This window comes from Podarcis gaigeae (genome assembly GCF_964106915.1).
Source record: "Podarcis gaigeae genome assembly, chromosome: 1".
NCBI lineage: Eukaryota > Metazoa > Chordata > Lepidosauria > Squamata > Lacertidae > Podarcis > Podarcis gaigeae.
The window spans coordinates 123,246,289-123,271,845 of record NC_139678.1 but is presented as its reverse complement, the minus strand read 5'-3'; the positions used below and the strand labels follow the sequence as shown (position 1 = coordinate 123,271,845).

At 43.9% G+C, this 25,557-nt stretch overlaps 1 protein-coding gene across 1 annotated transcript in view; it reads right to left on the bottom strand.

Moving 5' to 3' along the window:
* TMEFF2 (transmembrane protein with EGF like and two follistatin like domains 2) overlaps positions 1 to 25,557 on the bottom strand; it is a 236,368-nt gene that overhangs the window by 46,665 nt on the left and 164,146 nt on the right. The window contains exons 6-7 of the mRNA XM_083712929.1: positions 13,255 to 13,403; positions 5,684 to 5,743 (exon numbers count right to left, since the gene is read on the bottom strand). Coding sequence (XP_083569055.1) covers positions 5,684 to 5,743; positions 13,255 to 13,403 — 209 coding nt within the window. The remainder of the gene's footprint in view (positions 1 to 5,683; positions 5,744 to 13,254; positions 13,404 to 25,557) is intronic.

Genomic DNA, 25,557 nt, shown 5'->3' with positions numbered 1-25,557 from the left:
AGAAATAAAAGGCCCAAACCACCTTGGGCACAGAGAGTCAATGGATTGTCAGGCTTTGGGGGATCAGGTCCCCCCCCCCCCGGTGGCAGTAAATAAGCAGATCAAACGAAAGGAGTGTTCTTACCAGTTAGTTTCTTTAATAATCACAGTGAGAGACAAAGGAATGCATATCTCTCTAGAAATGGCTGTTGCTCCCAGTAAAGGTTCACCCCCTCTCTCCCCATTCATCTATGCCACTCCTATGCTGGGTAATGTGAACTTGTTGCCACTGTGCTCTCTGCTCTATCACTCTCAAAGCCCGTCTAGTCTGAGGCGAAGGGGGGTGGGGTCAGGAATGCTGTCCAAGGATACTGAATCAGCTAGCAGTCTCTCTTGGCGTTTCCTCTTCTAGCTGTTCCTCACACAGTATTTCCCAGCTTTCCCCCTTTGGACTATGCCCCTCTGCAAACCACTGTTCTAAATCAATACCGTCCTCCTGCCCTTGGGAAGGTTCAGGACAAAGGGGGGGGGGGTTCTCACAATTCCTCTTCTGTCAAGCCGCTGACATGGATACAGGCTAAAAATAAGAAAGTGGTGTTACAAAATGTTTCTCAATATCAGCCTGGATACTTAATTAAAAGGAATATTCTCTATGGTTCCCACAGTCCCCCAATGTGCAATGGGGCACGGCAATGATTCTTGAGCACTATGCGCAATAGCATTGTATAAAATTATCACGAATGTATGGGATGTACACACATAGCCACTCAGAGGCTTACCAGCCACTCTATGTGCCACTCAGAGGCTTACCTAGGCTCCCTTGCGCCCTTGGCCAGGAGTTGTATCAGTGTCCCCACCCTTCCTTGCACCCTTGGCAAGGATATGTGGCTGGCCATCCACAGCAGCTGAGGAATGGTCTGGGGCCACTTTGACCGAAAGTGGAGAGGCATGATTTTTGCACCTGCATGGACCTGTGCCTTTTTTGGGGAGGGCAACCTGTTCAACCCCTAGGTATGCACAACACATTTTGTGAGGACAAATCTCAGAACAGTGACCACATGGCGGCATGTATAGACTCTGCACACTAGGACAATTGTCTGAAGTGGGCAATGATGTTCATGATTCCTTTTCAGCAGAGGCGCCAACTACGGGGGCAGAAGGGGCTTCGTCCCCCTCAATATTTGTGGGCAGGGGACTGAGTCCCCCAGTACTGAGGGGGCCACCATCCCCCACCACTGCCAGGCGAGCACTTGTGCACTGGGGGTGGGGGCAGGAAGCATGGAAGGTGTAGATCACCCTCTGTGCCCCCATCTCCCACTGCTGATGGGAGAGTGCTGGCGTCCTGGGTGGGAGTGGGACACGTCACATGACACCAGGTCCCCTCAATGTGTGGGGGACGTTGGTGCCCCTGCTTTTTAGATTCCTGAATGAGCTGCATCTCAGTGTCTTCTCTTGTGCTTTGGAATATATGTGTTATGTGAAATTCCCCACCCACTAATATCATTAAGAAAAGAGAGTGTGCCAGATTTACCTTTTATTCTAAAGCAAAGTTACAGGCCGTTATCATTTTTCAATATCTTAGCAAAAAGGTTTGACACATAGTAATTTTTAGTTTTTTAAAAAAACTCCTTAATTTGAAGGGACACTGTCAGGTAGTTTAAGCTCAGAATGTGACCTACTTTCAAATGTTACAAATTACAATCTAGGACAGGCTTCCTTTTCAGAGATTTGTTATTTATTACTAAACATGACAAAGGAACACCGCTGACAGCAAGAAGGCTTTGGATCAAGATTCTCATACATTTGTTCAATTGGGGAGGAAATTCCCACCCAGATGGAGTAACCTAGGATACCTCTGCGAGCTAGAAAAGTGCAAAGCCTTCATTTCCAACAAGTATTCAAATGGGACTCCTCTACCCTCAAGACTTTCTAAATCATGGATGGGGAACCTGAAGTATACCTGAAGGAGCGTCTCCACCCCCATTGTTCACCTCAGACACTGAGGTCCAGCGCTGAGGGCCTTCTGGTGGTTCCCTCACTGTGAGAAGTGAATCTACAGGGAACCAGGCAGAGGGCCTTCTTGGTAGTGGTGCCCACACTGTGGAACACCCTCCCATCAGTTGTCAAGGAAATAAACTACTATCTGACTTTTAGAAGACATCTGAAGGCAGCCCTGTTTAGGGAAGTTTTATTGTATTTTTAATATTTTGTTGGAAGCCGCCCAGAGTGGCTGGGGTATAAATAATAAATTATTATTATTATTATTATTATTATTATTATTATTATTATTATTACTACTACTACCCGTGGTGCTGTCGCACCCCCCCAGCAGTAGATAAGCAGAACAAAGAAAAAGGAGTCTTCTTACCAGTTAGAATCTTTAAAGATCACAGCGAGAGAACAAAGAACCCATTTCCTAGGAATGTCAGTGCTCCCAATGAAGAATTCCACCCCCTTACGTCCCTAGTCACCCATGTCACTCCTATGTCTTGTAACCTGAGCTTGTACTCTCTGTGCTTTCTGTTCTGCCACTTTCTCGGCCCTTCTTGAACTTGGGGAGAGCAGATGAATGCTTTCCAGAGACAGTGAATCTGTTAACTCCCCCCCCCCCCAGTGTTTCTTCTCCTAGCTGTTCCTCATCCAGTATTTCCCAGCTTCTGCCTTCTGAACTATGTCCCTCTGCAAACCACTGTTCCAAATCTATACTGTCCTCCTGCTCCTGGGAAGATTCAGGAGCAGGAGCAGGAACTGGGGTTGGCTCCCACCATTCTTCCTCAGTGCAGCCCTCCTCAGCACGGTCCCTGACAGGTGCTTTTGATACTGTCAAACCACAACTCCCATCATTCCTGGCCATTGGGCATGCTGCCTGGAGCTGATGGGCCCCAGATTCCCCATCACAGATCTAGAGGGAAATAACCTCCGTTTTCCTGAATGGTTGATCCTGTCACCACAGGTACCTCCCCATGCCTTATTGAGCAACTAGGGGAGCAGGTGGTATCTCCAAGGCCAGGTATGGATCAGGGATGTCCATTTGCTGATCTGCAATGGAAAGAGTTAGGTCCACAGTAGCAAAACACCTTTATTTCCTTGGGAGCTTGCCTAATTTCTGACTATGGGGGTTTCCCTTTTGGGACCTGAATCAGGGCTGAATGCCCCCCTAAAACACACAAGGAGCTTGATGAGACTGACACAATGCATTTTGAGATCATGCTCTGTCAAAAAAGGATACTGATCAATGACATGGCCTATATTTCTTAGAGCAGAAAGTATTCCTATGTGATTCCCCCCTCCCAGTAAATGTAACTCAAAATCTGAAATAAGCTGGACAAATCTCTAAAGTGTTCCCAGCAAAACAAACACACCAAGGACCTCTTTTATAGATCCCGAGCGAGGAATCGGAAGACATCATTTCAGAGATGTTATCAAAGAGAAAATGTTGTTTCCTTGTATAGTAATCAGCAATATGAGAGGCATTAAAATCAACTGAGCTAAAGTGCAGAGGCAGCGTCCATAAAATAATCTCTAAATACAATCAAAGCAGCATAGCAGATAAGACGAAAGCTACGAACGGTAAGGAGCCCAGGGTTTTGTAAATGTTTCTAAAACCGAGGTGTGAACTTCTCATGAACCTTGGTATTATTGTTACCTAATAAATAATTTGCAAAGCGTTTGGCTGTTTTTAACATAGATTCTTAAGTTTCCCAGTGAAGGTTATTCCGTAAAAGCTGTACCCTGTGCATTATACACACACACAAACATAGCCTATTGTTATTCGCACCGCACATCACAGATAGATGGCGAACACCTTGCTGTCTCACAGGGCCAGCAAAATCTTAATAAGTGAACCTCGGCACATGCCAAAAACATAAGACACACTTCATCTTTCCATTGTCTGGCACGCCAACGGCAGAAGCCAAGTGTTTGGCTTCAACATCTCCTCTGAAGCTAACGGGGTCTTGCCTTCACAAAACTCCATTTCCCCAACACAAAGGAAACCACAAGCAGAAGCAATTATACATCCCTTGCCATGTTTTTAAATGATAACACTCCAAGTATTCCTATTCTCAGCGCTAAAGTCAAGCTGTGACAATTTGCACAAGCACTTAAGACTCCTTGCAAATTAGTCCTTCTGGTACAGCAGATCTGAAATGAAATGAAGACACAGCTCTCCGCCCGAAAAGACAACAGTCGATAAGACCTTAAATAACATTTACATATTATATGTAATATTTCAAAAAATGCTATATTAAGCTTGAACTGGGGCTATATTTTACTGGAGTTTCTAGACAAATTAAAGCCATTTATCATTTTTTTTTAAAAAACACACCCCACAAACCACACCACAATCTGTTCTAAAATATCTCATTAACTTTGCATCCAAAGGCAAATGTTGTAATGCGTATTTCTGCTCGGTCTGAAGACTCAAACAGCCAGAAAAGAGCTATAAGAAATTATTGGTTTCAACTTCATGACATGCTGGTCTCTTCTTTTCTTTTTTTATTGAGTGAACTTGAAGCACTGTGGATGCTGCCATGATTAACACAAATGTATATGAAGCAGGCGGTAAGAAAAATGGCAGCAATGTTTGGGGGAGTTTCCTTGTTAAGATGAAAGGAGGTGTCAGATTTAAAAGCAGCGCTGTCAACTGATTAATGATTTTTTAATCTTTGATTATTCTGGCTTTTAACTGATTAATTGGGGCACTTAAATTGCATGGAATTAATTAAAGCATTGCAAACTCAATAAGTGCATGTATTTTGGGGAATGTGACGGAAGGAAACTTTTAACCTGAAACCTGAGATAACTCACATTTTGAATGAACTAAGGCTATTATTCACCGATGGAATATCACATAATTTTTCCAGCATATTTGCGAATGGAGAATACACTCCATCTCAGTGACATATCAGCCATCACGCATCGTCATCACCAAATAAACAAGTTCAAAGCTGGTCAGTATTGTGTAAGGTCCAGGTTTAAAAGCCACTGGGACATTTCTGAGCTCTCTCAGCGATAGCTACTCGGTTAGGAAGAGCCAAAGAGGTCTGCGGGCAGCATAAGGACACACAGAGAGAAATATGATTCAGTTTGTATTCACTTGAAGGGAAATCTTCCTAAATTCCACTTTGTGAAACAATATGTGGACTGATAGTTGCACTGCTCTGAATTTTGCAATGAAGTTCTCCAACCTAATAATGTATGCAAAATTGCATATACAGTGGTACCTCTGGTTATGTACTTAATTCGTTCCGGAGGTCCGTTCTTAACCTGAAACTGTTCTTAACCTGAAGAACCACTTTAGCTAATGGGGCCTCCTGCTGCTGCCGCGCCGCCAGAGCACGATTTCTGTTCTCATCTTGAAGCAAAGTTCTTAACTTGAGGTAATATTTCTGGGTTAGCGGAGTCTGTAACCTGAAGCGTATGTCACTTGAAGTGTATGTAACCCAAGGTACCACTGTATGAGGGGAAAGTGTGTACAAATGCATATAATCAGCGACCAATTCCTTGACTGAAGCTTGGAATCCTCCTTAGGATAACCCTTCATCACCAAGAAAATAGATATAGAGATGTAGAGATATAGATAGTGAACTAAAGATGCAACCACCTATGGTTTCAATTTCACAAATATAGCCAAAGGAAATGTGTCCCTCCAGCAAATAAAATAAACTCTTTCTTCCTAGGGTAGCATAGGGTTAACGCTTACCTGCATAATCCGTTCTTGCGTAATGTCCATCTTCTGACTTTGTAGTGGTGGTTGTGTTATCTGAAAGACAAAACATGTGTTCTGTTTTGCTACGTTCTGCTCGGGTATCTCCTGCTCTGGTAAAGTGTTGTCTTGTAGTTTTAAATCACGGCACCAGGCCGTACCCAACAAAGTTGGCCTGTTCTCCTAAGGACTTCTGCTTGTGGAACAGAATGCCTCCTCCTTCTCTTCCCTGAACCTCCACCCCCCAGAAAAACAATCAGTTGGGGTTCCCCCCACAAGCCTTTGGAGCGGATTAGGGGGATATGGGTCACACACACGAACAGAGAGGAGATGGAGTGGAAGTTCCATGGTGGAAATGAAAGTCCTTGCATTAATTCCTTGGACTTCCTTGGATACAACCCAGAGCTCCCACAAGCTAACTTTAGTCTACCAATGAATGTTAACATTGTTGGCAAGAAACAAAGGAAATGGGGGCAATTCGCAGGCCCCCAGCTGGCTTCAGCCCACTGGCGGTTGTGCTGGGCAAACTCCAGTCCTTGGTGCAGCATGAACCTGCGACCTGAGCTTCAGAAGCTAGGGCACGCTACTCAGCAGAGTAAACGCTGCGTAAACAGAAGTGGCAGGAGAGGCTGTGTGAGCATATTTACAAGCAGTTTATTCAGCGTACATCAGGACAAAGGAAACGTGTCTGATCTCCTTTCTGTCCAAAGCAAAGCGGCAAAAGCTATACACAAACGGAAGTTCCCAGCATCCTGTGCTGGAGTGTATAGAATAGAATCATAGAATCATAGAGTTGGAAGAGACCACAAGGGCCATCGAGTCCAACCCCCTGCCAAGCAGGAAACACCATCAGAGCACTCCTGACATATGGTTGTCAAGCCTCTGCTTAAAGACCTCCAAAGAAGGAGACTCCACCACACTCCTTGGCAGCAAATTCCACTGTCGAACAGCTCTTACTGTTAGGAAGTTCTTCCTAATGTTTAGGTGGAATCTTCTTTCTTGTAGTTTGGATCCATTGCTCCGTGTCCGCTTCTCTGGACAGACATGTGACACATAACAATCATGCCTGTTCCTTAAGGTGGAACAGAATATCCCAACAAACATAGGAATAGTTCATATGCCCTTCTTGCCCGCTTCCTATGGGATGTAATCCATTGGTGCAGTCAAATGTAACATTCTGTCAGGGAGAATTTGGAGGAGAAAGTGACAGAAGAGGCGGAGCAGGGGATCGGGGATGCTGTGGAGCCCTTCCACCGCCCAGGGACAGAGGAAACGGAAGAGTGGGCGGAGATTAGGCATGAGGTGGAAGGGCTATGGGATGTTGCAGAGCCCTTCCATTGCCCAGAGGCCCGGGAACGGAGCTCAGACTCTGGAAGGGAGGGAGCTTTCAAATCAGCACAGACAAAGAGGGAAATGAAACGTAAGGGTCAAAGACGTCTTGCGTGATTTCCCCGTCTCCTTTGTTGGCGGGGCAATCGAAGGAAGCCACTCCCCAAATCTGACTCAACGGGTTCGGATGCATAATCCTGAACTGTAGCTGTTTCTTGTACATATGTAATAAAAACTGTAAATATTCAGCCAACTGTGCCGGGGTGTTAATGCGAAGGGGAGACACCACCTTTACACATTCCTTGTTTCCCTAGAGTGGGCACAGGCAGGGGGATGTCCAGTCAGTGTAACTTCCTGTTCCATTGGTGTGGACTTCCTCCCCCTGCATGTGACCTGGGAGATGGGTGTGGCTGACTCCTTAAAAGGACCGAGTCATGCAGACATTTTCTCATTCTGTTTTGTCTTTCTATTGTCTTGCTGTTCTCTTGCTGCCATGCTGCTCTCCTGCAGCCATTTTGTTGTTTTAATGTAAATTTGCTGTCCGCTAGCTCTCAGCCAGCAACACATGAGTTCAGTCTCCCTAGGAGATGAACTCACTGTTTCTTTGTGTAACTACCAAGTAAAGCCTGCCTTTCAGGGATCGTATCGTGAACTGAAATGTGAGCAAACTTTTTGCTACTTTACTCAGAAAGACTGTTGTGTCTTTATTCTTTTAAGAGGGATTAAAGAGGACTCCAGGAAATAATCTTAACTAAGAGATTCAAGGGACGTGGGTGGCACTGTGGGTTAAACCACAGAGCCTGGGATTTGCCGATCAGAAGGTCGGCAGTTCAAATCCCCGCGACGGAGTGAGCTCCTGTTGCTCGGTTCCTGCTCCTGCCAACCTAGCAGTTTGAAAGCATGTCAAAGTTCAAGTAGATAAATAGGTACCACTCCGGTGGGAAGGTAAACAGTGTTTCCGTGTGCTGCTCTGGTTCGCCAGAAGTGGCTTAGTCATGCTGGCCACATGACCTGTACGCTGGCTTCCTCAGCCAATAAGCAAGATGAGCGCCGCAACCCCAGAGTCGGTCACGATTAGACCTAATGGTCAGGGGTCCCTTTACTATTTACCTTAAGAGATTCAAACGAATATGCAAACTAGCTTCCAGTTATATTGAGGGGAATTTGCTCTGCTACATCACTTCACTAGCGTGAGTGAAGGAAGGATAATACTTATCCAATATATCCTTTCCTACTATCCTTACTATCCCCACACTTCCTTGAAAATCCAGTTCAAATGCTTCAGCAAAGCTACTGGTATAGTCCTGACAAGTGTGCACCACCTCAGATAAATTAGCTGAAGTGGCTCGAGGTTAAACACGCCCCGAATGTGCGAAGCTGTCATGTACATGGGTTTTTTTTTACCACAGATGCTTATTCGGCGCATAATGCCACAGGCATGAGGTCCGTACCACATGCCTTGCTGAATGCTTCGGTTGGCTCAAAAACATATGTATTGAGGGTTGCTCAAAGAAAATACTCCTATTCACTTTTCCATTCACTTGAAGAGTAGTCTCCATGGTCACAGATATCTGTCTGATTGTTTAACAAAAGGCAGAATAATGGGTAAAGTCAAATATCTCCTTAACAAATACATACTTTTTCAAAAGCAATACAATGACATAATTGTGAAATTATATATTTTATACTGTTATAGGTCTGGCTTTTTTTCTTTTAAAAAAAGAAGATTCACTGCCATTTTCAACAATCACATCCATTAAAGAAGAATGGATTAAAAGAAGTACATAAAGGGATAACAAAAAAAAATTAAGCATTTTAATATGTAGGTGTAGAAGATATGACTGGATCTATGTGTCTGTAATGACCTTCAGCTTCAGGGGAGATGTTAAGGGGGGGGTAGTTTTAGAAAATAGTTAAAAGGCCTGTTTTGTGACTCTTCCTGCTGCCTGTCCTAGTGCCTGCATTCGTTTCTTTTTTCAGAACTGAAAAGAAATTAACTTTTTTAAAATGGCAGAACAAAATCACTGCAGTTTTGATACAGTGGAAGAAATCACTGGGATAAAAAAAGCGCACACACACACACACACACACACACACACACACACACATATATATATATATATATATATATATATGCTTTCGTAGATTTTCACGGGTACAGGAATGCAGGTTTTGGTGTCCTCGGGTGTCTTCCCGTGTAAAAGTTGGGGTGTCTAGGCGACGTTTCGACGAGGTCTCACTCGTCATCTTCAGGCTGGTGCTTTCGGCTTCTTGTTACTGGAACAGAGCGGGATCTCAATGTTTGAGTTCCTATAAATACTGTAGAGGGGGTGTGGTGTCTAGCCTCCAATGTTCTGGGCAGAGAGGAATTTCCCAGGCTAGTGTGCCTTTTCTTCTTTTGTTCCTTAATTACTTGAGAGATACCTTGAGTGATTTCTTGAGTGATATCCTGAGTACCACTTAGGTGGGTCATTAGGTGTGGATTAGTTGCTAAAGTCTTTGTGTCTTGACCTCTTGAACTTTGTGAAGAGTTTTCCTGAGAAGATGGCTGTATTGCACTTAGTTGTGCTTTGGCTTGGCTTCGTGTATAGGGGCGAGCTGTGGTTTTGTGGCTTGTGTCAGCCAGATCTGTGTAGGGATTGCAGGGGGGTGCAGCATCCGGAGGTGCCACCATGGATTGGCTACTGGCTAGACACCACACCCCCTCTACAGTATTTATAGGAACTCAAACATTGAGATCCCGCTCTGTTCCAGTAACAAGAAGCCGAAAGCACCAGCCTGAAGATGACGAGTGAGACCTCGTCGAAACGTCGCCTAGACACCCCAACTTTTACACGGGAAGACACCCGAGGACACCAAAACCTGCATATATATATATATATATATATATATATATATAAAATGAAGCCCTTGCCCAAACCCCAAGTGGACGTTTTCCTAAATTAAGAGGGCATCTGGCAAGTTGTCACACTTCCAAGAATGGACCATCTGCCTCTGGGATTATGAATGAAACGAAACAGAAACCCAGCGGGCCTGTGGATTCCAGTATAGGTAGCACGTACAGAAGATGACTGCATACCTAGTAAGGGCCAATGAGTTCAGCAGGGCTTTCCCTCAAGTAAGCTCAACTGAAACCTGGAATGCCTCAGGTTGAAAAATGAGGGAGCTGCTCTTTTGCTTCCAGGAGCAGAGAGGTGTTCATTTTATGCTCCATGCAAGCTACAAACTGAGAAAATCCAAATCCTGTGCTCAGAGTAACCTACCGTACTTTTCCGTCTATAAGACGCCCCCGTGTATAAGTCCCATTGCCGGCAGAAGCTGCCAATCACCCGCACAAATGCCGGAGCGTCAGCCAATCAACACCACCCATTGACATAGCAACCAATAACATGCGCATTAGCTGCTGACAGCCGCGGCAGCAACCAATCAAACGTCTACCCTATGCACTACCCATGTATAAGACACATTTTAGCATGATTTTTAAAGAAAAAAACTTAGTCTTATACATGGAAATGTACAGTATCTCTGTGTTCTGTGGTTGGGGAGTGACTGAGGGCACTGCACCTCCAACCTCAGCCTGCCCCCACAGGCCTGCCTTCTTATTTACAACCACTTTTGGTTGAAATGACCAGGATGGTTGCAAATAATAATAATAATAATAATAATAATAATAATAATAATAATAATAATAATAATTTATTTATACCCCGCCCATCTGGCTGAGTTTCCCCAGCCACTCTGGGCGGCTCCCAATTGAATGTCAAAAACAATACAGCATTAAATATTAAAAACTTCCCTAAACAGGGCTGCCTTCAGATGTCTTTTAAAAATAAGATAGCTGCTTATTTCCTTGACATCTGATGGGAGGGTGTCAAAGAGACTTTGACCTGACTATTTACAACCAGTCCTGGGGCTGACCTTGGCTGTCAGTTTTCTCCTCCTCCATCTCTATATTATCCTTGCGTAACTCTTCAGGGGGATGCGGGTGGCACTGTGGGTTAAACCACAGAGCCTAGGGCTTGCGTATCAGAAGGTCGGTGGTTCGAATCCCCGCAACGGGGTGAGCTCTCTTTGCTTGGTCCCCGCTCCTGCCAACCTAGCAGTTCGAAAGCATGTCAAAGTGCAAGTAGATAAATAGGTACCGCTCCGGTGGGAAGGTAAACAGCATTTCTGTGCACTGCTTTGGTTCGCCAGAAGCGGTTTAGTCATGCTGGCCACATGACCCGGAAGCTGTATGTGGGCTCCCTCGGCTAATAAAGCGAGATGAGCGCCGCAACCCCAGAGTCGTCTGCGACTGGACCTAATGGTCAGGGGTCCCTTTACCTTTACCTTTAACTCTTCAGGGAGGAAGATGGGGACAAAACTAGAGGGAGTGGGCTCCTTCTCTTCCATCTTGCCAGTACCAATGGGTGCATAAAGAAGTAGAGATCTCAATTCCGACAGCACAGTGGGAAACTGTTTTAACTGCTTTAACAATTTATGGACCATAAATTGAGGCTCATACAGTAATAAACAGTATTTAGAATATACTGGAGCCCATTCTGGTTGTTTAAAAAAGGACTATCTAACGTATCTAACTGTTGGAGATGTAAGAGAGATAATGCTTCTCTAAAACATATGTATTTCCCCCCATTGTCCTATATTGAAAGATTTTTGGCAGAAAGTAACTGAAGCTATCAACAAAACTGTACGAAACAACTTTGCATTTACAGAGCAAATTATCCTCTTGAACTATATGCCCAGCACATGGGACCTTACAAAAGGACTATACGAGTGGCCTCTCTATGCCCTTACCAGAGCAAAAAGACTGATACGGATGAACTGGAAAAATAAAAATGCAGCTCCCTTCTACGATTGGATTGAAGACTTATAAAAATTTGCAACATATGAACAACTTGCATATAAACGCAGACTTGCCATGGACAAATTCAATGATATCTGGAATCCGTTCTTACAAATGCTGTAATAGGTTAAGATCTGGTGAAGTACAGTAACAACTTTATAAAATACACAGTTTTGGGTTTTCCCCTTCCCCCCTTTATTTCCCCTTGTACATGGGTTCTGTTTCTCATTCTAGTTCTCTTTTATTTAAGTCTCACCATGTTTGGTGCACATATAATTATGTACTTTTTTGAATTTTCAATAAAGATGTTATTAAAAACAAACCCCAATGGGTGCCATTCAGAAAGCAACCAGCCTCATCCAGTAAGCAGCCAGTGTGATGGCATAGTTGAGGGCACTACTGCTTTCCCAGCTTACAAACACAGCTTGTTGCTGGTGCTTACTGGAGGGAAAGGCACAGGGAACTTGGGGCTCTACAGGCATGTAATAGCAAGAGCATCAGGTTGGTTCTGCCATGCTACCCCACCCCAAGCACCTCTCACCTTGTAAGGGACAGTACCGGACTGTTTGGAAGCTAGGAGAGCACAGTCATCCCTTTGTCCCCCTCAATAATTTTTTTCAGGGGTGCAGACCCCCCCCCCAATGTTGATGGACATCACTATTTAAATGGTCTGTGTGATCAATTGTGTGGGGTGGTGCTTACCTGGGCCCCTGCTGCCCTAATACCATATTTTTCCATGTATAAGAAGATGTTTTTATATATTAAAAATGTTTAAAATTGGGGGGTTGTCTTATACACGGATAGTGTAGAGGGGGGACAGGCGATTGGTGGCAGTCACGAGCAGGAGATTGTTAGCAGAGATTGGGCGGGTGCAGCAAGGCCTGCTGGTGATTGGCTGCTGCAGCGGCAATTGGGAGGGTGATTGGCCGCTGCTGTCGGTGAGTGGGCAGACGATGGGTGGCATCAGCAAGGCGTGCAATTGGCAGTCGCAGTCAGGCGGGTGAGCAGTTGTGGGCAACCCCCCCAACCTTAAGAACTCTGGGCAATCTCCCCCCATTTCCTTAATTTCCCAAAAATAGGGGTCGCCTTATACATGGAAAAATATGGTAAATGTTATCACAACCACCAGATGAGATAAGATGTCGAAATCTAAAGCACTGAGAGCTCTTAGTACAGAAGAGCAGAATTCAATCACACAGAACTGTACAATGGATTGTGGTCCTGGTCAACAAAGATATACCCCCATCTCTTAGATGGGGTGTGTAAGAAGTGTCTAATAATACAGCAGTTTCTTGCTTCCATCCCCCCCGCCTTTTCTTTCTCTTTCACTCACACGAAAGAAAATAAAAAAAGAACAGGGACCACTCTTGGAAATGAATTTTGCTTGGAGCATTACCTTGACATCGACCCAAAGACATGACTTCAATTTTCTCCTGTTTCTGGCATGACGCTTCTTTGATCTGGCACGCATTATCATAAGATTTCCCATCGGAAGCACAGAGAGGATTGAAGTTGGTCTGAGAACAGTCAATGTTGCAAACGCACCTGGAAGGATGAAAAAAAGGCGAGTGTAAAACTCAGATAAAAAAACTAGCTATAATAGCCCCATTCCAGTATCTGTAAAGCAGAAATGCAGTAAAACAGGGTTTGCAATGATAACTTGACAGGAGTTAAGTAGCATCAAATACAGTTTCCCAGACTTGGGTCTCTAGCTAGAACTCTCACTATCCTGACCACTGGTCCTGCTAGCAAGGGGTGATGGAAGTTGGAGTCCAAAAATAGTTGGGAAAACTGTGATCTAAGAGAACAGAAGAAGGATCCTGCTGGTTCAAAGCAAAGGCCCAGGCAGGCCTGCATCCTATTCTCACAGTAGCCAACCCAGATACTTGTGGGAGGTCTTCAAGCAGGACTTCAGCACAACAGCAACCAGAAGCTCAGATGTGTAAGAACTTTCCAGTCAGTGCTGCCCAGAGAGAGGACCTCTTTGGTAGTAGTACCAATACCTGTCAACTGTCCCAGAAAGAATGGCACACCCCTTTTTTTTCTTGTGAGAGGACAGCAGCCAAAATGGACACTGACATCTTTTGTGATGTCTCTGCAGAGACATCACCTTGCCAAAAAAAGGTCTGTATAGTTAAAGCCATGGTTTTCCCAGTAGTGATGTATGAAAGTGAGAGCTGGACCATAAAGAAGGCTGATCACCGAAGAATTGATGCTTTTGAATTCTGGTGCTGGAAGAGACTCTTGAGAGTCCCATGGACTGCAAGAAGATCAAACCTCTCCATTCTGAAGGAAATCAGCCCCGAGTGCTCACTGGAAGGACAAATCCTGAAGCTAAGGCTCCAGTACTTTGGCCACCTCATGAGAAGAGAAGACTCCCTGGAAAAGACCCTGATGTTGGGAAAGATGGAGGGCACAAGGAGAAGGGGACAACAGAGGATGAGATGGTTGGATAGTGTTCTCGAAGCTATCAGCATGAGTTAGACCAAACTGCAAGAAGCAGTAGAAGACAGCAGTGCCTGGCGTTCTCTGGTCCATGGTATCATGAAGAGTCGGACAAGACTAAACGACTAAACAACAACAAATCTTTTGTGATTTCGAGCTGTATTCTCACCCCCAAAGTACTTTTTCAAGGCAGCAATCTTATATGACAAACCAAAACAAGAGATTTTGGGTGCTGTGCCTTGAAAACGTTTTTTTGGGGGTCCACCATCTCATACAAGTCTGGGAAATTGGGAGTTGGAGTCCAACACTTGTGCTACCACTGGCCTAGAAAAGCAGTTGCATTGAGGTCCAGTGCCCTTTCCCTCCCATTCACCCCTTTTGCTGTGGAAGACTCTCCTATCTTCTGCTTTATATATGAATTAGAGCAGACACATGAACGACAGCCCCCTGGTGTCTCATTCTGCCCCAAGAAGGAAGCAAAGAGAATAATGAGCAGAGAAATGATGAAGCATTGCAATCTTGCAATTTAAAGGATCATTGTGGGGTTTGGAATATGCACATGTTCTTCAATGAAAATTAATGACCTAATAATTTATACAACACAGGACCTATTTGCATGCTTAATTTGGCCACAGTGCCAGCTTTTGTAAAAGTTATGCATTTTGATTTCATAAGTTTTGTCACAATGGAGGCACCGACCAGATGTCCTCTTCCTTTGCATGGTTGAGCATGACTGACAATTGCACCGATTCCTACAGGGCCCAGAGCTTTGCATATGCTCTGTTGAATGTGCAGATCTCCTCACTCCAACATTTATAGAAATCGTGCCTACACACCAGTGTTCCCATAATGCACCAGCAACCACTGGGTGCAAGCAGACCAGTGTGGCAAAACTCAGGAGACAACAATTCTCTTGTCTTTTTGTCCACTTGTTGTTGTGATGTTGTTCATTGAGAAAACCTCCCTGAGACTTAGCACAGCTCTCGCTCCCTGTGCACACAAGCGTATGGCTTTGTTACCCAAAATCTCTGCAAGGCTGCAAAAATTAAAAGCCGAGAAATGCTAAATCAGCAGCATTATTAACTTTGCCATGTTGCGCGCCCGCCATATAATTTATGGGGTTCATTACAAGGTATAAATGGTAACAAATTAAAGAACAGAAAGAGGCAGTAGCAATAATATCAATTTGCACATTCAAGAGTGAAATAATGGAAGAAGGGGGCTTCTAAATGTACAGATAAAGGACTAGATTTCAGGGAGAAAAGCCTAAACCTTACAAGCCACATTTCCATGGGCTTTCAAGTGAAACGTCCTTGCCTTATGCCAGGCACCCCCAAACTCGGCCCTCCAGATGTTTTGGGACTACAACTCCAATCATCCCTAGCTAACATGGCCAGTGGTCAGGGATGATGGGAATTGTAGTCCCAAAGCATCTGAGTTTGGGGACGCCTGCCTTATGCCATGCACAAGATTTCCAAACAGCTTTGTAGCATCTGCCATGCGTATGGGCCTTAAGATGTCATTTCTTAAACTCCTGCATCAGCTTCAGCTCTGCTGAAATCAATGGCACTTTACTCATTACAACCCATTTCAGGGCAACTCTATACATCTACATGTTTGCTGCATGCAGCAAGTCATATTATGTTGGGGTTGCCATACGTCCGGAATTTCCTGGACATAGCCAGGAAGATACAAGGAGATGGAACCTTTAGAACAGTGTTTTTCAACCACTGTTCCGCGGCACACTAATGTGCCGCGAGATGTTGCCTGGTGTGCCGTGGGAAAAACTGAAAAATTTGAAAGATTTTAAAAAAATATGTCACATTTTTGCCCACTAGGCGGGCGCCAGACTGTGTCCACCCTATTTTCCATCCGTCCTGGGTGGGGATCAGATCGGCTGGGATCGGATGAGAGTGGACAGGCGGTCTGCTCTCATCCGATTCCCCATAGAGAGCAGTGGGGCTCTGACATCTCCCTCTCCGCACACAGTGCGGAGACGGAGCTGTCATCCGCTGGCTCAGAGATCCCCGCTGAGCAGAGAACGGTCCGCAATGTTTTTGTTTGCCATTAAAGAAAAAAATATTAAACATTTTCTAATGGTGGTGTGCCTCGTGATTTTTTTCATGAAACAAGTGTGCTTTGCCCAAAAAAGGTTGAAAAACACTGCTTTAGAAGACATTTGAAGGCAGCCCTGTTTTAATTTGTTTTATATGTTGTTTTAGTCTGCTGGATGGATTCTTCATGCATCCTGCCCTGGGGACTGTATGGCAAATAGCTATAGACCCTCCAAGTGTCCCTATTTTCCAGGGACATCCCTGATTTAGAGAAGCTGTCCTGGTTTCTGATTTGAGCCCAGAATGTCCCACTTTTCCTTGGGATTTCCCTGTTTTCATTGGAGAAATGTTGGAGGCTATGGTAGGATGCCTGTATTTTCATTAGAGACATGTTGGAGGGTATGGAGTTATCCGACCCCCGAGCCGTCTGAAGGCAATCCTGTATAGGGATTTTTTAAAGGTTTAATGTTTTATTATGTTTTTATATATGTTGGAAGGTGCCCATAGTGGGTGGGGCAGCCCAGTCAGATGGGCAGGGTATAAATAATAGAATTCTTATTCTTATTCATATTTGTATTCGTATTCTTGAACAGGATGTCCCTATTTTCATCGGAAAAGTGCTAGAGGGTATACGCTTGTGGAACAGAAGGAGTGCCATTCGGCAGCAAAATGTTTTGGGCTGGCTCTGGTAGCCTGAATCAAATGTATGGCCTTTAAGGACTGTAAGAACTTCTCTTCAGAGCTAGAAACTGAACAATGGCAACAAAGAGAGTAAAAATGCATTTTAAGGCAATGGCCTCCTTCTGTGGCTTGAACCTTCCTCTTCAGGAATGAAAGCATACGGGCTAACTTCACAGTCTGTTGGTTCTCCTCCTCGCCACTTCATAAATCATACCTTATTATTTATTGAGAGTGTTTTTTGCCTGTGTAAAAAATAGGAAGAATGAGAGACGGACACATTATAAAGCATGAATGGCTGCAGAAGATTGCCCCTGCAAGGCATTGTTGATGAAGGGTGCTTAAAAAAGAAAAATGAAATGATTTTTTTTATATATATATATATATAAAATGTGGATGTTTGGCAATAAAGAATGGGAGATTGCCCTATTTATATTTCACAGATAATTGCGTAGGAGCACAGAATAATCACCAGCCCTGCCTAAGATGATAAAATGGAGCTCTTCTTTACAATTTTGAATTGAACGGCCCTCTTGAACTAATGCTTGGTCCTTTGATTCAGCAATACAATAATCGAGGCTTAATCAGAAACGACTGGATGGTTTCTATGTATATGACAAGCAAGGCTGTTATCCTATAGCTCTGGTGAGGCGAAAACAAATTAGTGAGTGACACAGCAAGTGGAGTATTATAGGGACTTGTCCACCCATTGATTTTCCTTATCTCCCAGGGATAACTTGTACACTCCTACGTCTTTCTAATCATGTGGAAACATCACCAGAGCACCCAAAACACTTTTGCATCACCTCTCCAAAGCTTAAAGCAGCTTACAATAAAACTAAGATATCTAAAAGCTTAGAAGTGGCATCAAAACAGGTCCCAAATTCAAGCAACAGCACCTACAGCAGGGGTTGCGATCAACCCTGGTCCTCCAGATTTATAGGTATTATGATAAATGGAAACTGTTCTGCACCTACTGGGTTTGTTCTGATGGTACCTAACTAATATCAATAACAAATGTAACTCCAAATTTGGTCTCTCTCCCTCTCTGTGTATGTGAATGAGTAAGAGAGATTATAAACACCACTTAAGGTGAAAAAGTATTCATCAGGGTACCCAAAATGGTGCACCTCCATATATTGTTTGAGTCCAGGTGGTGTTGGATTCCAACTCTCAACACTGGACATGCCGGCTGGGGATGATGGAAACAACATCTCAAAGGTACCACATTGTCTACCCCTGCCACACATGCAGGTACAGAAAAGCCATAAGTGGGCAATTCATTGGTCTCTTTGGTAAAAGATGGTCCACTCAGAAGTGCATCCCATTGAGTGTCATGGGACTTTAACAACAACAACAACATATTATTTATACCCCGCCCATCTGGCTGAGTTTCCCCAGCCACTCTGGGCAGCTCCCAACCCACTATTAAAAACACAATAGTTGCTTATTGCCTTGAAATCTGATGGGAGGGCGTTCCACAGAGTGGGCACCACTACCGAGAAGGCCCTCTGCCTGGTTCCCTGTAACCTCACTTCTCGCAGGGAGGGAACTGCCAGAAGGCCCTCGACGCTGGGCCTCAGTGTCCGGGCTGAACGATGGGGATGGAGAAACTCCACACTTTGAATTGTGCTTAGAAATGTACTGGGAGCCAATGCAGGTCTCTCAGGACTGGTGTTATATTGGTCAATACAGGGTACAGGGGAAAAAACCAACCCCTTCAAAGGCTCCCTTTTCAAGAGATCTAATCTAGCTTTCTAAATTGTATATTTTGTTAACTTTGCCCTACGTCCCTGCTCCCTGCATTAAGTGTGTCTGATTTTTGCTGGGATGTTTTTACCTGTTTCCCCTGTTCAAATGTTTGCCTTCGCGAAGAGCAAGAGGAGAAATGCCTTTTTCCCCGAGGGGGCAGCTGTACTTATGCATGGCATTTCAATCGCATGCTGTTATTCAAACAATTAGAAATCACACAGACCATGCAAGGAATTATCTGGGCACAGCACAGAGCAGTTTTATTATTACACAGCGCTTAATGAAAATGATTTGGAGGACTCCAAAAACCTCGTAACGTAAAGAAACCCTGAATAATTGGTATATTTATTATTATTATTATTAAGGATCACCATAGATGAAAATGCTGGTTACTGGACGTATGTCAAGCTATAATGCACTAACATGGAGAAGGTACTTACTGCTACCCTGCCTTGCATACCAAGTGTGAGACAACAGAGTGAGGCTGCGGTGAAGAGCCAAGGGTAGGAATAAGGACCAGGCAGCTGTCAGCGGTCCTCGGCTCTTTGCAGGCAACAAAACTAAAATAAAATAAAAATGCTCCTTGGTCTTAAGGGACCTACATTTACCTGGTAGCCCCTTTGAATTCAGTGCCTCGGACTTCCAAGACAGTGTGTGCTTGGGATTATAAATGCACTTCCATAAATATCAATAGCCGGATTTGCAAACCTACTAGCAGGAAGCCTGCCTTGATGGCCGAAATATAAATGGAAACTTATTCTAGGAATATATGCTGGAAGGAACAGGTGAGCACTTGCATAACAAACAAGGAGACCCCCCCCCCCCCGCTTAGCTACCCATTGCCCTGGGTACGTAGGGGCTCACACACAACGGCACCGCTGCTGGGTTTAATCATCTTATTTTCCCTACATCTGCTGTCATTTTCTTTCATACCAGCTTGATGGTTGCTGTGCTGCGCTGCACAGCCTCTGCCGGTATATATTTGTGTGTGTGTGTGTGTGTGTGTGTGTGTGTGGACATCTAGGGATGGGGGAGAATTTTTGTGCAACTTGCAATGGCAGTGAACTCTATCTGACATCAGAACTCTATCTGACGGATCCTGCTCAGATAAGAATACAGGTGTGTGGATTAGGTTGTGTGTCTACAAACCTTTTGGGAGCGTGGTTCCATCTTAATTTGTATGAGATGCTCTGAGGGCTTTCCTTCCTTCCTTCCTTCCTTCCTTCCTTCCTTCCTTCCTTCCTTCCTTCCTTCCTTCTACAAACATTTCTAGCTGCTTGTTAGTTTGTTAAATGTCCTGAGAGTTGTCCGGAGACCCCTATCCCGCTCAGAGATCTACAATTCCTTGGATTCCTTGGGAAGAGGGACTGATCATTAACCACTCTGGAAATTGTATTTATGTAGGAGGGAATACGGGTCCCCTAACAACTCTTAGCACCCTTAATAAACTATATTTCACAGAATACTTTTTTTGGGGGGGGATGGAGACCATGGGCATAGCCAGGATTTATGTTGGCGGGGAGAAAGGACTTTTGTTGGGGGGGGGGGGGCAGAACTGAACTATCTATGATGAAATTGGTCAGTTAGTTAAGTGTTTTTATTTATTTATTTATTTGATGGGGGCAGCTGCCCCCTCCCCCCTGATTACGCCCATGGTGGAGACACTGTGGCTGTTTAAAGGAGTATCATACTGCTTCAACCATATGGTGTGAACAGGGCCGGATTCTGTACAGTGGTACCTCGGGTTAAGAACTTAATTCATTCTGGAGGTCTGTTCTTAATCTCAAACTGTTCTTAACCTGAGTACCACTTTAGCTAATGGGGCCTCCTGCTGTTGCCGCCATGTGATTTCTGTTCTCATCCTGAGGTAAAGTTCTTAACCCAAGATACTACTTGGTTAGCGCAGTCTGTAACCCAAAGTGTCTGTAACCTGAGGTGTCTGTAACCTGAGGTACCACTATACACAATACTTTCTTTCTGTCCCAGTTGTACAACTGCTGATATTCCATCCATCTTCCTTCCTTCTACAATCTGACATCATAATTTTTCCTTTCAACAGTGAACTCAGGGGGTTTTGAGCTGACCAAAATTGGGTGGTGGTGGTGGTTGACAAACAAGGAAGGAGGGACTGGCAGTATTGGGTGAATGCCCAGCGATGCAGAAATGAAGAACTTTAGTTTGTTTGAATTAAGGCAACAAGCCTTCTCTCACATCCCCCTTCCAGGGGCACCGACTTATAAAAAATATTGGGGGGGCCCATACCGGGGTCCTGCCCCGGGAAGTTTTCTAAGAGCCGCTCCCGGCCCGTTGCTGCTGCTGCTGCCCGCCTCGTGGCCCCCTTGCCAGCTGAGGGAGGGAGAGAGACCGAGAAGGAGAGAGATGCGTGGTGGGCAAGGCAAGTGCCTCCCACCGCCCCTCGTGCCGGCCGCCCCCTCCCCTCCCTTCCCCGCGCGTGCGCGCTCGCTCGCTCGCTCGCCCTCCTCACCCCAGCTCTTGGCTGTTCGCCCCAGGAACTCGCCGCTGTTGGGGTTGTAGATGAACCTCCGCCACTCGGCCATAGACTGGCTGAAGGGCTTCTTCTCCTCCTTGGCCATAGCGAGAGAGAGAGAGAGAGGCTGGAAGGAGAGAGGGAGCTCGGCGGTTCGCGGGCGGCGGTTTTCCCCCTGCCGAAACAACAGCGGCTCCTCAGAACCGCTAAGTAAGTCTCCCTCAGGCGCCCGGCGGGAGAGCAGAAGAGAGGAAAAGGAAAGAGGGGCTGGGCCAGTCGCACGCACCGAGCAAAACTACTCGCGCCGCCTCTTTTACTACCGTAATAATTATTTGGTTTTAACTCATTACTGAATGTATTTTAAAAGGTAACTATCGTCAAACAAGGAAAATAAAAAATACCAACATAATTTTGTGATTTTACAAAGCATAATATAACTAATAATTTTCTTAAATTATTGGGGGGGCGGAGCCCCCCCAAATGAATTTTTGAGGGGGCTCGGGCCCCCTCAGGCCCCATGGAGTCGGCGCCTATGCCCTCTTCCAAAGCCAAAGCAAAACACACAACAGCAACAACAACAACCCATGAAGTATGGTCTGCAATAAGAAGAAAGTGACTTGGTTGCTTGTGCCTCTTATGGTATTCAGCCTCCTTGAGTTTCAATCACTGCTCTTCCACTTCAATGGTAGGGCACACATTTTGAAAACAGATTCAAATCTTCGCCATCACCCCTTAGCACGAGCTCAGGTAAAAGGATGGGGCGGGGGACACCCACTGGACAGCCTCTGCAAGTCTGAATAGAGAGATTCCAAACCAGGCATCTTCAAGCATTCACATTTGTTTGCAGACTTCTTAAAACGGGCTGAGCAAAACCAGATACCATCACACAGCTCAGACCCAGCCTGTTATCGTGTAGACAAGGAAGAGCACTGGCTTCTATTTCTTGCGAAAAGCATTTTTGGAGAATATTTCCCATTTATTTTGGTCTGATTTCCCCAGGCTGCGGAGCAGGCGTTTCAAGCAACTGTAGAATCAGGGTAAACAAAGCCCATCAAGGCACGCCAACAGCAATTGATCCCTGTTTGTCACATCTTTCCTTATCTCTTATTAAAATTCCTCGCAATTCCTTTCTCACTTTGCACCCAACTCTAACCCTTTCTTCGGTTCAATTATAATATAACCTTCATCTAGGTTGCGCCTCTCTCTGGAGACCTCAAAGCTGCATTGACTTGCATGCCACAGCACCTTAAGGGCAAAATAAGTGTCTCATTTTTCTTTTGAAAATGGCTTCAATTTAAAAAGAGCTGGGGAAAGTGGCATAATCACCAGCACTGCTAAGTAGATGCAGCAATACATTGTTGAGAAGCTAGAAAGAGTCAACAGTTCAGGCTGTGTGTGCACAAACACACACCTCGTAAGTGATGTTGTTGGGCAAATATATAAATATATATTTATTGTGAAGCAATAAAGTTCTTTGCCTTCAAGTCGTGTGCCTGTTCCTGATTTGCTGTCCAGTTGGCAAGGCTATTCTGGCAGCCTGACACTGGCCTAGGTGGGGCAGTGCTACTTAAGCTGGCATCACTGCCAGTTATGGAGAGCAGAAGGGAGAAGAAGGCAGTGCAGGTCGAGGTGCCATATACTGTCTTTTTTACTCTATAAGACTCACTTTTTCCCTCCTAAAAAGTAAGGGGAAATGTGTGTGCATCTTATGGAGTAAATGCAGGCTGCGCAGCTATCCCAGAAGCCAGAACAGCAAGAGGGATTGCTGCTTTCACTGCGCAGCCATCCCTCTTGCTGTTCTGGCTTCTGAGATTCAGAATATTTTTTTCTTGTTTTCCTCCTCCCAAAACTAGGTGCGTCTTGTGGTCTGGTGTGTCTTATAGAGGGGAAAAAACGGTATGTGTAACAACACACTGTACCCACATCAAGCTCTCTGCTGCCTTGCCCCTCCACCTGATGAAAGTTGCAGTTCAACATCTGCAGTTCAACATCTATCTATCCATGCTGGGTGCCCCAGGGTTATAATAATTCTTTGGGCCTCTGTCTGTCTCAAGAGACAATGGACTGTGAAGTCAAACCACCACATTAGCAGCACCAAAGTGACCTCCCCGGGGTGCGTGCTTGAGCAGTGTGTATGGAGGTCTTGTGTCCTTTCTTGGCCTCCCTGACGTGGTCCAAAGGAAAGAAGAGCAATACATTTGGCACCAGCTTGGCTGCAGGAGTTGCTGGAAGGAGGCGCCATCCAACTATCTTAGGAACTTCACCCTGGATTTTTGTAGGGTTTACTCCTTGGCTTTTTCTTCTCCTGAAGATATCCTGCAAGGCAGCGGAGGTTTATGATCAGAGTATTCCTTCTCCTAGATGGGCTACCTTCCCAGGTTGAAATGTATCTCCATGCCTCATAAATAAGAAGAGTACCTCATATATTTTCTTTTCTTTTTATCTATCACCTATCTATATCTATCTATTTATCTATCTATCTATCTATATCTATCTATCTATCTATCTATCTATCTATCTATCTATCTATATCTATCATCTATCTATCATCTATCTATCTATCATCTATCTATCTATCTATCATCTATCTATCTATCTATCTATCTATCTATCTATCTATCTCTATCTATCTATCTATCTATCTATCTATCTATCTATCTATCATCTATCTATCTATCTATCTATCTATCTATCTATCTATCATCTATATCTATCTATCTATCTATCTATCTATCTATCTATCTATCTATCATCTATCTATCTATCTATCTATCTATCATCTATCTATCTATCTATCATCTATCATCTATCATCTATCTATCTATCTATCATCTATCTATCTATATCTATCTATCTATCTATCTATCTATCTATCTATCTATCTATATCTATCTATCATCTATCTATATCTATCTATCTATCTATCTATCTATCTATCTATCTATCATCTATCATCTATCATCTATCATCTATCTATCTATCATCTATCTATCTATCTATCTATCTATCTATCTATCTATCATCTATATCTATCTATCTATCATCTATCTATCTATCATCTATCTATCTATCTATATCTATCTATCTATCTATCTATCTATCTATCTATCTATCTATCTATCATCATCTATCTATCTATCTATCTATCTATCATCTATCTATCTATCTCTACCTATCATCTATCTATATCTATCTATCTATCTATCTATCTATCTATCTATCTATCTATCATCTATCATCTATCTATCTATCTATCTATCTATCTATCTATCTATCTATATCTATCTATATCTATCATCTATCTAGTCTATCTATCATCTATCTATATCTATCTATCTATCTATCTATCTATCTATCTATCTATCATCTATCTATCTATCTATCTATCTATCTATCTATCTATCATCTATCTATCTATCTATCTATCTATCATCTATCTATCTATCATCTATCTATCTATCTATCTATCTATCTATCTATCTATCTATCATCTCTCTCTCTCTCTCTATATATATATCTAATCTATATCTATCTATATCTATAACTATCTATCTATATCTATCTATATCTATCTATCTATCTATCTATCTATCATCTATCTATCTATCATCTATCATCTATCTATCACCACAGGTATGAGAGAATTTTGGGATTCCAAATAGCAAAGGAGAATTTTAAAATATGCCTCACAAAGCTCAGACTCACAATCTGGAATTGCTTGTGTATGAACCTATGTGAGATACATAGGGGTTTAAGGTTGTTAAGGCGTTAAGTGATTTCATTGGGGGCCCAATACAAACACCACCCCTGTCGTTCAGCCTGGACACTGAGATCCAGCTCTGAGAGCCTTTTGGCGGTTCCCTCACTGAGAGAAGTGAAGTTATAGGGAACCAGACAGAGGGCCTTCTCAGTCGTGGCGCTCTCCCATCAGATGTCAAGGAGATAAAGAACTACACAACTTTTAGATGACATCTGAAGGCAGCCCAGTATCGGGAAGTTTTTAATGTTCAATATTTTATTATTATTTATCTATTGGAAGCTGCCCAGAGTGATTGGGGCAGCCCAGCCAGATGAGCAGGGCATAATGATGATGATGATAATAATAATAATGATAATGATAAGAATTCAACGTGACCAAAATACAAGGGAGAGCTATGCATAAATTGGAAAGAGTGACACATTGCTAAGTGCACTGAAGGCAAACCCTGTTCTTTCCTTATTTACCTTGCTTCCTGAAGAAGAAGAAGAAGAAGAAGAGGAGGAGGAGGAGGAGTTTGGATTT